The following is an 18,409-nucleotide window of genomic DNA, read 5'->3' on the forward strand; positions in this document are numbered from 1 at the left end:
TTGCACGGATTTTCGGAAATAATAACATCATATTAAAATGTGACTTATATGTAAATAACTTGCATTTACCCACCCCCGCATAGTTTGCATGATCCCCCTGACGAAGCCTAAGCTGCGGATCTGAATTTTCAAATGTTAAAAAATATATTTTTAAATAAAACTTCCGAATTTAAAATCAGATTTGACTAGGACTGGTTTAAATTATATGCCTTGGTAAAATTATGTTTCCGCAAATTACTTAAATTCCTGAAAATATTTGTTTATTGAATTCCTTGTAAATGAAATTCTTTTTACTATGAAGGGAAAACTTTTTGCGATAACTCAAAAACAGCTAAACTGATCATGTCCGCTATAGTTTTCATTTAATGTCTTTCTTAAGCTCTACTTCCACGATTTTTTTCATATTTTTTGGACCTATGGTTCAAAAGTTAGAGGGGGGGGGACACAATTTTTTTTTCTTTCGGAGCGATTATCTTTGAATATATTCACTTTATCAAAAAATGTTTCTTGAAAACCCCTATTACTTTTAAAAGACCTTTCCAACGATACCCCACACTCTAGGGTTGAAGCGAAAAAAAAAATTCACCCCCACTTTACGTGTAGGGGAGATACCCTAAAAAAAATTAAATTTTTAGATTTTATTGTACGACTTTGTCGGCTTTATTGATTTATATATCCATGCCAAATTTCAGCTTTCTAGCACTAACGACCACGGAGCAAAGCCTCGGACAGACAGACAGACAGACAGACAGACAGACAGACAGACAGACAGACAGACAGACGGACATGGCGAAACTATAAGGGTTCCGTTTTATGCCATTTGGCTACGGAACCCTAACACACCTTTTCACACTTCAACTACAACTACAACTTTTTCGCACTTCATTAAAGCACATTTCAGGAATAATACAAACATTTTATACAACATTTTTCGGCAAAAGCGTTCTTTAATTTATATTTAAATAAGCACTATGGGCTTTAACGTCGAGTCCTCTCAGTTTGCCCACCAAATTAGCATGAAATGGGTTAACCCAGATTATGATAATACGGGTATTACTTTACCTTTTAGTTTGGAAATGTCGGTCGCTGCGCCCTGTGTTATTTATTACTTCAATATGCCGCACGATATTAGTTTACGACCTGACGTTAAAGAATAGAATTTACTTTCGGAAAATTATTTTCAGATGATACGAATTACCTACTCTGAAGGAGCATTTGGAACTTTAAAAATCAACCTTATTCGTAGAAAAATATAGTGGGTTTTTGTTTATTATTTTATTAGTAAGCCATTGCTTACAGTAAAACAATACCTAGCCAATTTTATAAACCTTTTACCACCACAGGCTAGGCTGTTTTCTCGCTAAGCGCAATAAAACTTGCTTCTTTCAAATATCAAACATTTATTCAGCAAATAGGCCACAGGGGCACTTTTACATGTCAATTTTTACAAACAATAAAAATTACAAAATACAATTACAAATATGGAATCGATATTAGAGATGTATACTGTCTCTAAATGTTAAATCACTCAAAAAATTATGATAAAAAAATAAAACCAACAAATACGTACTAAAATTCTTTAGAGATGTATAAGTCTCGTGTCAGAGATAAAAAAAAAAAGTTTATTTACTTACCAAAAATTTTACAAGTTTTCCTTAACCTATGACTGCGACACTAGGCTATGCCTGTGTTGTGGAGTGAAAACAATACTAATTTGAATTACATCCTACGCTGAAGTTTTGGTTTTCTAATAGGTTACTAATACTAAAACATTTAACAAAATAAATAAATAAATTCATTAAATTATCCTTAGACATGTGGAGGGTCTCCAAGACTTGAATACTTATATAAATAATTAAAAGACAAGAAATCAAATCAGACAAGAACCGAATGAAGTGTCTCACGTTAATGCCACTCAAAAGTAAAGTTACATACTTATAACATAACATACTCGTAACATGTAGCCCGTGTAAGCTTAAACAGACCGGTCTCCACAAACAGCACCCTTACCGCACCCACTTGGGCATACGAATATCTAGTGGTTATTATTATTACTAGTTTTTGTATAACAGATTCGATATTTTAATGGAAGTGAGTATACACTAACAAAAAAATTAGGTTGCCTTCATATAAGACTTCCAACTTCATAAGTTTTAATCACGAATCACGATATTATGTCACAAGTTTGAATACATTTCCAGTAAAAATAATAACCCATTTTAGAAGCTCTAACTAATATCATAAATATCATTTGAATATCATTTTCCACATTTTGGCAAACCAAGAAAGCTCTATAATTTCTCCCAAACATTGCAAACTTCCGTTGCCTGTGGCTAGGAAATAAACACATTATAACCACTATTCGCTTGGCACCCGCCCAATGCTCCTTTTCCCACAGATTTCCGGGCTCCCATTGTTTGTCGTAATGTGTTCTCTTAATGTATCGTATTGTGTATGATATTGCTCGTCTTGATGTTCAGAAGCTGTCCTAACAATATAGACGAATGTATAAGTAAATAACAGATCACCTACATATGTTATGTCCAATATTAATGATGTCTTACCTTGCCGAATAGCACAAAAACAAATAGCGGTAACATTTTACCCATATGTATTATTGCGAGTTCTCATCTCCGTAGAATAAGGGCTGTTGTATTTAACACTGTACGAGTAGGTATACTTTTACCAATGAATAAGAATAAGAAACCATTTATTGCCACAAAAAATACAATGTTTCACTTAAAAAAATAATAATAGGCATGCGCGGCAAAAGGAACGGACTCAGCGTACGCTGCGTCAGCCATTTTATTACAAATTGATTGCGCAGCGCTGATTTTCAGTCCGTCCCTTTCACTGAACCACATTGATATGACATGCGGGTTAATCCAATGTCCATCTTTATTCATCTTAAGCCGGAAAAATGTCTGACACGCCCTTTTTCACGGCGTATACTTGCCGGGGTGACTTAAGTCATGCAAATGCGAATCCGTAAGCTAAGCTAAGATAAAAAGATCTTTTGCCAAGAAAGTACGGTCTTGCCTCTTTTAATTAACCAATTCATCATTCATCACGATACGTTGTTTTGCCTCTACGAAGCATTTCCTCTACATACCGAAAAAACCTATGTTATCGGCTACGACGTTGCGCTACGACCGTAGCTCAGCGGTGAATGTGTTTAGTTTTACAACATACTTGATACAGGAAGGTATTAAAATGATTTGACTAATAATACTGTCTGCTTTGCTCCCTAGGGTGAATTCCTGCAGAAGGGTTACAAGGGCGAAGCCGAACAGCTGGAGAAGTTCAATAACCTCGGCGCGCACTCTGTCCACGGGCACCAGGAGGCCAGCGGCGGCTTCCAGCAGAGCAAGGGAGGCAGCATCCTGCCAATACATCGTTAAAACGTACCGACCAATATATGACCTGTTTGAATGTTGAGCAGAGCATTTTTATTTTCCTTTGTATTTGAAGAGATAAATACGCGCGATGGTAATACCAACTAAACTTAGCCCAACATGCCACATGCCTTGCATGGCTTGTGCATGGCATGGTTTTTAACCCCCGCCAGTAGTGTGAGTATATGTCTCTATGTCGCAGCTAGGTAGGCTTTCAAGTGAGCTGATTTGGATGTAGTTTTTTATTTATTTATTTGAAAGTAGGTTTATTACTATTAGACATCAGTTCGCATCAAGCGTCGCAGATCGACTAACGAGACTTACAGAATCGGCGCCTTAAGGTTTTCCTTTGTTCCTCAATGTACCTATATAACCTATTACCGAGGAACATTTTCCTGAGGAGTATGAAAGCGTGAGCACATATATGAGTTTAGCAGTTGGCGGGCCTTGTCCTAAGGAATCAACAGCATTTAAACTCATACCTATTCATTTATGAATAGAACATCTCATACCTAAGCCATTTGGCATAAGTGCTGCTTTTAAGGCACAGCTGGTGACTATCAACAAATATTATTTCAGCAAGATAAGCCCGCATACCGACAAGTATACCATTGGTCCATAGGCCAAGTCAGCTGTCTATTCACATCATTGTAACTAGTTGTTTCATAATAACCTGTAATCATTTCCCATTTCTCCGAGGACAGTGACGTCGTGATTGCGACGGATCTGGACATGTCCCCGTCTGAATTCGTTAGACGAACACGCCTTTAATCAAGCTAGCTACAAAAACATCCCGGCTGTACCATGGTTCACGCTGCTATCTGACAATTCGTCTACATTCTAGCAAAGATATGGCGTTGAGCTATAGACAAGCACGCTACAAGCCTCAATTAGCGTTTAGCACAATCGTTTGTATTCATCTGTCATTTCGGTACATAAATTAACTAGATGAGAAATTATAAAGTTAAGGGGGGGATAAACTATATCTAGAGTAAATTGCGTACGTTAAGAGTGTTACTGTTGTACTAAGTTGTCAACTCCTACTGAAATGTATTAGCAATGTTAGCTTAAACTACGCAGAGGCGAGGAAAATATCCTGTTTTGTGAAGTAATTTCAGTTAAGCTTCTTCTGTAAGTAATAAGATAAAAAACCAAATATATATTAAGAACAATAAGCAGCAAAACATCAATCATCATGCATTGTTTCAGTTAATTAAATGTCAGGCCCCGAATAGATCCCTTGTTGGGAGATATAGAGAACCCTTAAACTTTTATAAAACCCTCATTGCCTACCTGCCAGGCGAATTGTACAATTCTCGAATATTATCGTAATCATGGCCCGATTCAAGTATTTATCACGACTGAATCTAACGAGAGCCTAGCCTCCGGAATAATACAGAATAATAAGCTAATTTTACTTAAAAACATTTTGCTTTGTCTCAACAGAAATACATTATTCATACCTACAACTCCCGAATTCAAGGAGGCTACCCTGCGTTCAGGATTTGCTTAGTAAAATATAAATTGAAAAACGGTTTTATTCAAATATATTTTAATGAGTTAACATGCATTTGGATATCATGCATTATTTATCACAAATTATTTAGAAAACAATGACTGAATCACATTGGACAATTGAGAAACACACTTAACACCTAATAATAGTCTAGAATAGTAATAGCAACACAATACAATGAGATCGTTAGAAATATAGGCCTAGATGTTGCAATCATATAATAGTCTGACTGTAGCAGTGAAAAACAGTTGAAAATACACGTAACGACGTAAATGTAACGAAAGAGACTATTATAAATTCCCTATAAATGGGCTAAGACTGGCAGCCAAACTACCATGTAATAGGTTGTATGCTTGCAACAGGAGTTGAAAGATAAGCAGAAGTCAGAACGCTAAAACAAAACTGTGATTTTGTAACACACCGATGTCCTAGTGGTTACGCGCGACACACACATCTTTAGGGCAAGGCCAAGAGCGAGCGGTGAACGACGCGATAAGTATGTGTGTGTGTGTATATGCAAAATCGGCTTGCCGTGAAGTCATACTTTTGTCATAACCGACGCTATGTCTGTCTATCTATCAACTTTGGCTTTAGAAGAAATGACCATGCAATAAGTATTATTTAATGAAATTACGTAATTATTTATTTCATAATCTTCATTCCATTTTTGAATGAACAGTTTTTTCCTGCTCCGCTGCAGTACAGAACGCCCGGTGACAACTCGTCGTATGGAGAATTCGTCGAATAGCCAGACTCCGGACTTAAGTTATTTAATACCCTAGAAATGTATTATTTTAAGTCGAAACACGAAAACGAAATAATCCGATAAAGTTAGTAGAAAGATTCTCAATCTCTGCTAAAATTCAGAAAAAATGCCTAATTATTTTTAAATGGCTCCCTCCAGTTTGGAACACGATTAGCATTTGTTACGAACGATTTAACTAAAATTAGAAAGCCGCTGAAAAAAATGTTTTTGTTTTTCAAAGAGAACTCGTAAGGAATCGCAAACTTTCTTGAAGATGCGTTCACAGATACCGTTATTAGAGATTCTTTAAAAATTCGCTGTACCCTGCCGACTCGGGGGTGGGCGGAGTGTACACCGTTGAAGTTATCTTGTTCGATGTGTTTGACCTCTGAAAATTAAAAAATAATATAATATAGGTAAATGTTGTATCTATCTAAATAACAAAATATTAAAATGATTAACGTTCGGATTTCAAGCTGATTAGATTTAGGCCAAGATAAGTTTGCAACGATTTTGATAGGACACGCAGTGCAAGTGTTATTTTAAACGTCAAACTTCTATGATGAAATTATGACGTATAAATAACACTTGCACTGCGAATGCTATGAAAATCGTTGCACACGTATCTTGATCTAACTCTATTAATTTTTTTCCTTCCCTTAATAATCACTTAAATCTTGTTGATGCAACCTGTCATTAGTATTTTTGACTTTTTGGGAAATACGAGTACATCATTTGTAATTAACGAGCATAAAGACTTTTATTCAAGAGTAGGTACAATATGTATTCATATTTATAGCAGGGGAGTTTAACACTTGAAGTTAAAAGTGAGACTAGACTATTGTAGACGCATATGAGTCAATTTATTTCGGGCTTACAAAGCATCTCTATTGATGATTAATTCTAACGATAATTCCAAACTTCACAAAATTATTCAATAAATTAGTTTAGAAATTCGTCAAAGAAAATACCAAATTAAATACGAGTAAACTTCATCTTTCTCTTAGCGTGTCTTAATTAAAATTCACTCAGAACAAGTCAAGATACTTGTATAATGACTACAAAGAAATTTGAAGTAGATATTAGTACCTACTTCAAATTTCTTTGTATTTTATCCCTAGGGATAAACGAAGCGTCGCCGTTGTTTAATGAGACTGAAGTGGCTCTGTTGGCAGCCAATTATTATTTAATCAAGAAACTACCTCTGTCAATATTGAAGTTTAGGTAATTGAAATATATAGTTGTACTATTCTAATATCAAGTCGATATTACTAATTGATGTCTTTATTAATAAGTTCTTAAATAATTACTTCGTGGTTTGCTATGGAGTTAAATAGCTTCCGAACGTGACATCATCTGCGTAGAAGTCATCAAAAAGTTCAAACCCATTTTTTTTAACCCTCTTTAAAGCGGAATTAAATAAAAGATTTCTACAATAAGTGTTTAAAATTTAAAGGTCTTACTTAGGCGTATGCTGTGTGTTACCATCTTGAGTATATATTTAGAATATTTTGTTAATCTTTGCACTCGTAAATCAGTAGAATTATCGAGAAATTATGTATCAACTCTAATTACATAGCAAAACAGAAATCATAATAATAGGTAATTCACCTGACTCGTAGCGCTGTAGCACGACGACCGCTGCTTACTTATCCGGGAGGGGGTCACCAGGTTAGACTGATACGCCTGCAAACATAACTTATATCATTTTGTTGACTATTATTTCATAACAAGTAGATATACTATAATAATAATTCGTACAAGTTAAGCAATAATAGACCTTTTAATTATGCCCTTAAGAACAGGAAGGAAGATATTTGTGGAGATAATAGGAAGAACTTATCTAGAGGAAAATTGATGAGAAAAATATTAGATTGTAAAATAATTTCGTAATTGAGGAAAAAAATGATGATAATCATTAGACATCATTAGAATGGCTTATTTAAGAGTAAGAAACTTCCACGGTTTGAATTAATAAGCATACCTATGTAAGTTAAGGTACGATAATGATAAAGTTAAAAATTTTGATGATTGTCTGCATATTTGCTAGGTTTTGCACGGATTTTCGGAAATAATAACATCATATTAAAATGTGACTTATATGTAAATAACTTGCATTTACCCACCCCCGCATAGTTTGCATGATCCCCCTGACGAAGCCTAAGCTGCGGATCTGAATTTTCAAATGTTAAAAAATATATTTTTAAATAAAACTTCCGAATTTAAAATCAGATTTGACTAGGACTGGTTTAAATTATATGCCTTGGTAAAATTATGTTTCCGCAAATTACTTAAATTCCTGAAAATATTTGTTTATTGAATACCTTGTAAATGAAATTCCTTACCACTAGGAACAAAAAAGATCAATAGGTACATAAAAAGTAGAATTAACCCACACAAATCCAGATATCATAAGGGCAACCTGAAAAACATAATAAAAGTAATATATTATGTACTCACAGAATACGGTGTGCTCTTAGCAGGGCGCTTGCAGGGCGGGGCCTGTATGAACGCCGGGGACAGATTAGTGCCCGGGGAGATCGGGATGCTGAATGGAGACTGCTCTGAAATATTACAACGTCAGGCCGTTGACCGCGCGTGTCTTACGGGGGTCACAGAAAGGCTTGTGTAAAAAAATCAGAAGGTTAGCCAACTAACTTAGGGTTAACCGTTTATAGGGTTAAACTTTACCGTAAAACGGTTAATTACTAGTTAGTTAGCTAACCCTGGAAAGCACAAGTGACCCGAAATGGCTTAAGTACGAAATAAATTGTTATAGCTGATTTTACGTTATACGGGTGAGTCTAATGTGTCGTGTAGGTACGTGAATTATTTATAAGATACAGCCTGGTGAAAGACAGACAGACAGAGAGTGGAGTCTTAGTAATAAGGTCCCACTATTACTAAGACATCACTCTCCGTCTGTCTGTCTGTTACCAGGCTGTATCTCATGAACCGTGATAGCTAGACAGTTGAAATTTCCACAGATGATGTATTTCTGTTGCCACTATAACAACAATTACCAAAAACAGAATAAAATAAATATTTAAGTGGGGCTCCCACACAACAAACTTAAGTTTTTTTTGTCGTTTTTTGCGTAATGGTACGGAACCTTTCTTGCGCGAGTCCTACTCGCACTTGGCCGGTTTCTATACCAATCACACCTACAAAAAAAACACATTTATAAAGTGTTCACCGCAAGCGAGAACATCTAAGAGGTGAAAAATGTATATAATATTAAATATATTTTTTAGACATATTTTAATTTTATTTAGTATTAGTTTTTAGTTTTAATTTAGTTTTATTTAATAGATAAGTTAGTTTATTTTTATTGTGCCCGACATTTAATTACTTTTTAATAAATCTCATATTACATTAAATCATCTTTCCATTTACAAACTGTTTACACAGCAATTAATGTACACCTACTTGTTTCAGTTTCAGAAAATAAATTCAATAAAATTTTCTACAGATTATGATATAGTGAGGAAACCTTGCCAAGTTGTACCCGTTTGCCAAATTGTTAGTACATTGTTAAGTTACAGCATTGTTGTTCATAACGCATGCCGACCACGAAGTTATTCTACAACATAGTTATTCATGGACTGACATTATTACTTGTTTAACACCTTTTAGATTTGATGTACATGATTTTACAACGAAATAAATGAAATGAAATGAAATGAAATAATAGGTGAATCACCTCAAAACATGTCCTCCGTAACAATGATTCGTGTTGGCAGATCGAACATCTGTGATATAAATCTGTCAATTCGACTTTAATTGCTCAAACTAATTAGTACTCTTTCGGGTTCGCCATAGTAAGGACGTTAAGCAATTCATATAAATAGATGTTTTTTGCAAGAATTTAAGTAATTGCTGAGAAATGCGTCCCGCCATCTCCTCTTAGGCCGACCATGCCGGGGTTTACGTTTAGCCCACCTCTGTGGGTGCAAACGTCTTACATGGCCTGCCTAGTCCCACTTTAGCCTGGCGGTTTTGACCCCAACGTCGACGATGCCTGGACGGATGCTGCAGTTAATCGGGAAGATTGGAAGTCTAGTGAGGTCTTTGCCCAGCAGTGGAACACGTATACATATAGTTAAAAAAATTAAGTAATTGTCATTGTCTATGTACCTATACTTGTAATTATGTTGTCGCGTTACCCACACCACTAGTTTCGGTTTGGCCTAGTGGGTAGTGAACCTGCCTACGAAGCTGATGGTTCCGGGTTCAAATCCTGGTAAGGGCATTTAGTCGTGTGATGAGCATGGATATTTGTTCCTGAGTCATGGGTGTTTTGTATGTATTTAAGTATTTATAAATATTTATATATTATATATATCGTTGTCTAAGTACCCTCAACACAAGCCTTATTGAGCTTACTGTGGGACTTAGTCAGTTTGTGTAATAGCGTCCTATAATATTTATTATTATTTATTATTTATGGAACTTACCGTGCAAATAACTAGGTAGATTTATGTGTGTACCATAATATTTTTTAGTACAGATAATCGGATACCTAAGGGTAAGAAGTAAATTGTGACAATTTGAATTGGTCCTTATATATGAAGCTAAAGCTAGTTAACCGGTAAGTCTTAGCTTCATATGAAAAATTCATAACTGTCTTTACTTCTTACCTTACTCCTTGTCGGTGCTCGCGTAGGTAAGGTACCCCATAACAATAGCACTGCGTAACTGAAGCGAATGTTCCTTAAGCTTTCGGAAGTAGTTTAACATTTTACGAGTGAATTCACTTACTTTTGTTAGCGCTAGCGAGCTGTGTCTCCAAGTTCTTGATAGTTTTCTGGCACTCTTTCAGTTGTTGGTGCTGCTTTTGGCATATTTCAGTCATGCGCTTTAGCTCTGTGCGGGCCAAGTAGAACTTTTTGGTCTGTTGGCAATAACGTATTATTTTGGACTTGAATAATCACTATAGGTACACCTTTATAAAACAAAGTTCCCGCCGCGTCTGTTTGTATTTATGTACTCAAAAACTACTGAACGGATTTTCATACGGTTTTCACCAATTAATAGAGTGATTCTTGAGGAAAGTTAAAGTGTATAATTTGTTTGTTTAACACGTGCGAAGCCGGGGCGGGTCTCGAGTATAATATGTACGTGTTTTTATTTTAAACCATATTAAAAAGTAAACTTAATCACTAAATCTAAATATATTTAAACCTAAATATCGCAATCCAATGCGGTAAAGCGTGATGGGCATTCTTGCATGCTTGATTCAAATTTTTAGTTCATATTTTAAGCTGAATGTTATCATGTATGTATACTGTATACCACAGTAAGTCATAAGTCATAAGTTATTTATTAGTAAAACCAATTTACACGTACCTATGATCTATATTGCAGGTATTTATACCAAATTAAATGCATTACAACATTAAAGTTAATCCGATTAGTTCAAGAGCAAGCACAACGGAGCCTAGAATATGTTCCTTGTATCAGACATCTAAAGATACTGGTACCTAATGAAAAGAATATGTAATATAGTCTCAAAACCACAAAAACATCTAAATTATTGGCCAAGTCCATGACAGTTAGCGCGTCCGGGCGGGTACAGGGTACAGTAGGACCTCGATAATCCGTACATAGGCTAATCCGAACGTCGCTGTAATTCGAACTGCAGAGTGACACCTATCTTTGAGGGCAATGCCTTTGCTTGGTCAATAAATAGAACCCGGCAGACGAAATTAATTTTTTTAGACATTCTAACACAAATTTATAAAGCCCCACAGTAAGCTCAAGATGGCTTGTGTTGTGGGTACTCAGACAACGATAGAAAACACCCATGACTCAGGAACAAATATCTGTGTTCTTCACGCAAATAAATGCCATTACCGAGATACGAACCCAGGACCATCGGCTTTATAGGCAGTCTCTTCTCACTACCCACAAGGCCTGACCGGTCGTCTAAATGAGTTCTTAAAATGATTTCGCATATCACATCACAATTATGTAGTGGTAAGTAAATTTGTTAGCAATAACATATGAAGGTAAAATTCCAAATTCTGCCATTCCAAGTTCGTAGGTAAGTATAAGCGCTAGATTTTAGGGAATCTCATTATATATTATATAATAATTGTTTATTGTTTGACGACCGGTTTGGCCTAGTGGGTAGTGACCCTGCCTACGAAGCTGATGGTCCCGGGTTCAAATCCTGGTAAGGGCATTTATTCGTGTGACGAGCATGGATATTTGTTCCTGAGTCATGGGTGTTTTCTATAAATAAATAAATAAAATAAAATAAAAATTATTTATTTTCAGATTCCTCCGATCCATAGATTGTTAGTTATATTAGTTACGTTAGTTCTATGTATGGTTTTCTATTCTATGTTTTCTATATATAAATACTTAAATTTATACCTAAATATTTATATATTATATATATCGTTGTCTAAGTACCCTCAACACAAGCCTTATTGAGCTTACTGTGGGACTTAGTCAATTTGTGTAATAATGTCCTATAATATTTATTTATTTATTTTTATTTATTTCAGAATTTTCTTATGGTTTTTATGAATTATGTCTAACATACTATAATCCGAACGCTCCGCGAGTCCGAACAGGGGTTGTTTTTTTTGAAGTACGTATTATCGAGGCTCTACTGTATTTATTTGATCACGCTGTGAGTGGTCGTAGCTTTAAGTTCCTCTTTCATACACTTCGCAATGGCTATTAGATAGGTACAAGTAAGTGGTCAAAACATATATCATATTTTGTATTGTTGCGCGACATCTAAAACATCACTGAAAATACGCTAAATGCATACTTACATCGATTTCAGAAATTGTGGCCCTAGTGAAAAAGGGTACAAGTCTCTGGCAGTTTAGGTGTATAAGGGCATAAGTGTTACGTGGAACTTACACCCCTTTACACCTGCGCTGCCAGAGACTTGTACCCTTTTTCACTAGGGCCACAAATGTATAATTAGATTAGAAGAGTATATGTAATAAAACAAATCTCATCAAATTAAACTCAACGGACCATATAAATAGGTAAATGATGGGAATTTCCTGTAGTATCGAAACCTCCTACACACAGTTAACATTTACTTCTATAACTATATTAGCCATTTAATATAAGATACAATTGCAAGTTTTTATAAATGATATATATGAAATTATGCCCAAAACATTCAAATCAACTCATTCATATCCAAGCTAGCATTCCTTATTTAAAACTAATAACAGTATGATATATACCCTACTCATAGTTGTGTTCCTGCCAGTGAGTAAGTTTGCCAGAGCTCAACGAGGGGGGGCGGGTTTAGGGTCGGCAACGCGCATGTAACTCCTCTGGAGTTGCAGGCGTACATAGGCTACGGAGACTGCTTACCATCAGGCGGGCCGTATGCTTGTTTACCACCGACGTAGTATAAAAAAAAATGATAAAATGAAAAAAACTCAAATACTCAAAACTTACGGACTGTAAAAGATAAGACAAGAGACGTCTTCTATGCTGTCTCTGGAATTGTAAGACTTCACTGCATTTCTTTATAAACTCTTCAGGCTCTGTGAAATAATCTTGGACTTCGGGTTTCATCTGAAAAAATGTTATATTTTGACTAAACAGTGAAGTTACCAACCACAAAGAAAACTAATTGCGATTAAGAGGTTTGATAATTTCATTATGACGCAGAAAACACTCACAACATATACAATAGATATTAACTGTATTTTATAGGTACTTACGTCCGGTACTAATTTCATAATAGAACATGGCAAGCGGCATACTAAACATGTCGCATTCTCTTTTCCTTTTGTTACTGAAGAAAAAATGTTTAGGTATATAAACACTGAAGTAGAATAAAATATTTCAAAGAAAAATATCTAACAAACCATTGTCCAAGCACTTATTGCAAAACATATGACCACATGATGTTAAATGTAACGATATTCCCGGTTCTAATTGAGAGAAACATTTATTGCAGTGTATCCAATCCATTTTGATGATTAAACAGATCTGTAAATATTTAATTTGATTAATAATTAGTAAAAACTTGATACGTGAAACTTTTAAAAACTGCCGTCATCTCGTTTACCGCGCCACCGCGCCATTTTTTTAGGTTGTTTATGATGCGACTTTCACTAACATAACTACGAGTAACTCAATATAAAGCAAGTTGTTAAACACATGTTTCAAAAAAATCTGAGCGAAATTGAACATGAAACGAGCTTGAATATTAAAAACAAGTTGACCTCTTATTAAATCGTTTTATTTAGAGTTTTATTATTGCTGCTTCCACAGATGACTACATGATAAAACACTTAATTAACTTTTTAATGACATTGAAAGTCGCGCGACAACGGCATTAAATTTTTACTTGATATACAGCCAAGTAGTGATAATAATACTCCATAAATGATTATAATGTGATTAATGTCTGTTAGATATTGAAGAAACACCAACTGGTGTTTAACTAGTTTAGGTAGTTAGGTTAGTTTTTTTTTGTAGCGTTATTATGGTTTTTGAAGCAAATAGGTAAGTACTTTTTCTCACGCCCTTAAAAGTTAATAGAAACAGGTAAGTAAATATGTTCTATCACAGTAAACGTGCAGGGACACTCAATCCTCTTGTAATTTGGGCATGGGAACATGGGATGAATAATAATGAGATTTGTCTGACATAGGAGGAATAATTTACATGCTAAATCTCTGCTTTTAAATTCGATAGGTATTTTTTTCTCATAAACTTATCTTTTTTCCATAAGTAACAAGATTTTTTTTAAATGTAAAAGAGGAGGTACATCTGGAATAAATAATTATACATTTTAAAACTCCCAAACACTGAGCGTCTTCTATTTCATAAAACGACACACGCACGCACCGTGTCTTAAAAACTCGTCTTAAACTACTATTAGCATACACAATATCATCGCAGATCCACCACTGTGTCACTAATGGAATACAGCCACACATCTGACTGAATATAAAAGAAAATATCAGTCTTGTAGTCGGTAGTGTGTTCTCGCGGCCGGGTCGATCGGCCGGATTGACCATGACATTGAAATATCTAGTAGTTCTGTTGGCCCTGACCGGCGGCGGCGTCCTCTGCAAAACAGCATGTACGTTTGTTTTTTTGGCATTTTTTTATTTATTTGCATATTTTAACCCAGTTTCCGATTACATTACGTTTTTGACTATTTAAAAAGAAGAGGTCTACCTCTACCTTCCTACATTGAAGGTAGGCTATTCTTTTTTTTATCTAATTAAAACTTTTTTATTGGTAAATTTATTTTGTAATTTTTTTTAATACATATACGTGCATTACAAAGAGGCTCTTTATATATTTTATTGTGCCAAAATATGAGAAGTTTAGATGGTTTAGTTTGATTTGGGCTCCAATTATCATAAAATAAAATTTTATTCGTTCTGACATTTCGTCAGAGCGTATTTTTAAGCACAAGATTTATTTAAAGATTTTTTATAGTTATTTTCATATTAGTTTTAATTTTAATGATTAGTTTATTTATTTTGTTTGTTATTTAGTCGTTTGTGTTTTGTTATTATACAAATACATTGGTTTAGGTAAAAGCACAAGCTAAAAATGGACAGCTTCTCTAGCTATTATCAATGTTTATAAACAACTTGTTGCCTATCGCTTTCATTTCGTAACCTTTTTAATTTCTTTTTGCCAAAACAGATAAACATTCACCCACGTCTAATAAATAACGATAGGCATTTTTAATAATTTACTAATTAGTAGAGGTGCATTTAATTATGAATACAAAACGTGTTTTTATTTTGTTGTAAATTATTACGGTGAGAATAAATGACGTTAAACATCGTCATATTAAAATTATAACGATAACAACTGAAAAAACAAAAAAGTCTGTAGTCTATGATAATATAATTCGTTACGCTTGTTTTTTTTTTTCATTATTTTTATGAGAAAAAAATCGCATCACGGCCTCAAAAATAAGCAAATTTAGATTGCGATGCTTTCTGAGCTTATTTTTGCGTATTTTTATCCTCATTTATTGTTTTACCATACAGACTTGACCGTAAACAACAACATTTCATGTAAATATCGCATAAATTGAAACGGCTGTCTTTTCTGACACCTATCTCCATCCTACCTCCATCCTGCCTCACGCCCGGATACATACGGATACTATTTCCTCCACTGTCACTAGCCGGGGCTCCAAACTTTTCCAGAGCCGATGACAGAGCAATCTCCGGGGTGCGGCCGAATGTCCGGAACTCCCGGTAGTGTCCGAAACTCCGTGTCCCAGTGGACGCAACCCCGTTCCAAACGGAACTTATAAAATGCTACAATTGACGGATGTGTCCCGCGGGGCGAATCGTGGCTGATCAATAGGAACTATCGTTGAAATTTGTTTGAATTCTCGTCCACAGTTTGCCGCTTGCATTACAGCATAGAAATAGGCAGCTGATCAACTGGTCTTTGCTACTAATAAACTCTTTTAAAAAACATTTTTTATCCGGACTATCCGGCGGCCTACCGCCAACATTGAAAAATGAAGACATTCGCAAGCCAATTCCGTCAGTAAAAAAAAGGCGGCAAATTTGTAAAATGTAGGCGGCAAAGGTTCTCACATAGAAAAATAAAAGTGAGTTTGCCAGAGTATAGAGATAGTAAGTTTAGTTTAGTAGTTTAGTTTAGCAGCCGTCATGTTTAGAATAGTTCCCATTACGTACTCAGGTAAAAAAATGTTTAATGGAATTGGTAGTGACCTGATAAATCGATAACAAAAAGATAATGTGACATGCCTATAGTTAGATATTTTTCAAATTTTACAAATCACGCATTCACCTACCGGGTGAAATGAGGAATTTTTCACTTCACCTAAAGTACAAATGTTTTAATTCTAAGCTCGAGCCAAAGTAGCCAAACCTACTACGTTCTCAAGCCGGCTAATAATAAGTTTAATAAGTTGTATTTTTAAATTTGTTTTTCTTTATTCGTCCGCAGATAAAATATGCGTTCCCGTACAGCACCTCAAGGCTTGCCAGGACATGCTGGAGGTCCCGACTAAGAGCAAAGCTGCATTGGAGTGTGTACCGGCCAGAGACAGGTAAACGAATAATACACGAACTCTGTAAACAGACATCGAGAATATGGAGACGTCATCTGCTGCATCAATTTAAATATACAGTATGTGGATATAGCCGGTCAAACTACTTTGTCAGTAGAAAAAGGCGCGAAGTTTAAATTTTCTATGGGGCGATATAGTATAGCCCTTCGCGCGTATTAAATGTTTTATATTTGCCGCTTTTTTTCTACAGACGGAAGTGACTTGACAGACTATAGGTATACATAGTCAGGTAAACAAATTGTATCAGTAGGTAACATTAACAGTGGAATAAAAATAACTATAGGCATCCCTCTTTTTGAGGTTATAATAATAGCATTAAGAAAAAGACTCTGTCTCTGTCTCACATAGATTTTTTCTATTACCTATGCTCCACAGACAAGAGTGACAAGCAGGTTCGAAATAGTCATTTTATTTCTTGTGTAGAACCACTCGTTTAGAATTACTTATTTTCTGACGTGTATCATAAGTATTTTGGCGAACCAATGATTTATATTCTTCTTCGTAATTATCTTTCTAATTTGATATAGTCTGTCAAGCCATTTCCGTCAGTAGAAAAAACGGGCTGATAAAGTTGTTATACAGACTTCCCAGATAGGTAATTAGGTACCTTTAGGTTACCTTTTCTTTTACTTATTATCTATTTATTCCTGAATTTTCCCTATTCCATTATGTCCACTCCAAACTGTTTGGATGTCATGTTTTTATTTTACGTTATTATGTCATTTTACGCTTATTAAGTACAAAAAAAGAAACATTTTAATTGGCTGAATAGAGGATGACCACTGCCAAGTTGTATGTCGTATATCGGAAAAAAAGTAAAACAATTGAGCGTTGGGTTTGGCGGGCTATTTATTTCATTCGTATTGTAATTATTACTAAAAAAAATATCAAAAACTCCAATATTATGTGTGTGTTTTAATTGGAATTCATATAATCACAGAAAGTATGTAAGTATGTGCTAAATTTACAATTCCGTGTAAGTTCAAGGAAAAATTTCGTAACTACACGGTCTGATTCAACAAACTTCAATATTTAATTTACGCAATATTCAAAACAACATAGTTACTCCACAACATTGATAAATATTGACAAAGTTGTATTAAAACCTTATTACAACTTTGTGTATAATTTTATGTTCTCTATTTTTTCTCGGAACTTGGAAAAAACTGACAAAATCGCGAATATAAATACCTTTTTAATATTCCTTCTCGGCCGGGTACGTGCCTAGACTTGAAGTTGGATTATCAATAAACATGACGCCTAACTTGTATTTACGTGATGTTTCTTGAGAGTAATGGCAGTGGACTCATATTCAATTGTTGTAATGGTTAATATCCGTAGCCTCTTAGTCACTTGTTTCTTTGCTACAATGTATCTTAACATATAAACTAAAGCAAAGAGAAAAATAATATTGTTAACTCGTAACAATTTACTATATTACATAAACAAATGTAAAAAATAAAAGATAAGGATATACAATGTGTTTGTCCACCTATAGTGGAGCCGTTAATCACGTATAGTACGATGAATTTTATCGACAAATCATCCCCCATACCTATGTTTTTTCTCAACCATTTTAAAACTGCACCCTTTCAAAGTTTTATGGCGTCATACACTACTGCACTTGGTTAATTTACCATTATCTGCCCATTTACCTATCGCACATCTAAAAAATA

At 34.9% G+C, this 18,409-nt stretch overlaps 2 protein-coding genes across 3 annotated transcripts in view; one reads left to right on the forward strand and one right to left on the reverse strand.

Moving 5' to 3' along the window:
- Positions 1-3,580: 3,580 nt before the first annotated feature.
- LOC133522669 (probable E3 SUMO-protein ligase RNF212) lies at positions 3,581-14,591 on the reverse strand. Of its 2 annotated transcripts, none has more exons than XM_061858060.1 (8): positions 14,501-14,591; positions 13,513-13,636; positions 13,366-13,439; positions 13,097-13,216; positions 10,418-10,550; positions 8,117-8,220; positions 7,268-7,342; positions 3,581-6,044 (listed from the first exon to the last, which is right to left on the reverse strand). In XM_061858060.1, the coding sequence occupies exons 2-8, from the start codon at positions 13,616-13,618 to the stop codon at positions 5,952-5,954; spliced, it is 705 nt and encodes a 234-aa protein (XP_061714044.1). In that variant the 5' UTR covers positions 13,619-13,636; positions 14,501-14,591; the 3' UTR covers positions 3,581-5,951. The 2 variants fall into 2 exon arrangements, with proteins under 2 accessions (XP_061714044.1, XP_061714043.1); XM_061858059.1 differs by having other exon boundaries at positions 14,442-14,561.
- A 31-nt stretch (positions 14,592-14,622) lies between these two features.
- The window catches only part of LOC133522668 (transferrin), a 39,091-nt gene continuing 35,304 nt past the window's right edge, over positions 14,623-18,409 (forward strand). Inside the window, exons 1-2 of the mRNA XM_061858057.1 lie at positions 14,623-14,738; positions 16,610-16,712. Coding sequence (XP_061714041.1) covers positions 14,672-14,738; positions 16,610-16,712 — 170 coding nt within the window. The 5' untranslated portion in view covers positions 14,623-14,671. The remainder of the gene's footprint in view (positions 14,739-16,609; positions 16,713-18,409) is intronic.

Source organism: Cydia pomonella, chromosome 11 (genome assembly GCF_033807575.1).
Source record: "Cydia pomonella isolate Wapato2018A chromosome 11, ilCydPomo1, whole genome shotgun sequence".
Lineage (NCBI taxonomy): Eukaryota > Metazoa > Arthropoda > Insecta > Lepidoptera > Tortricidae > Cydia > Cydia pomonella.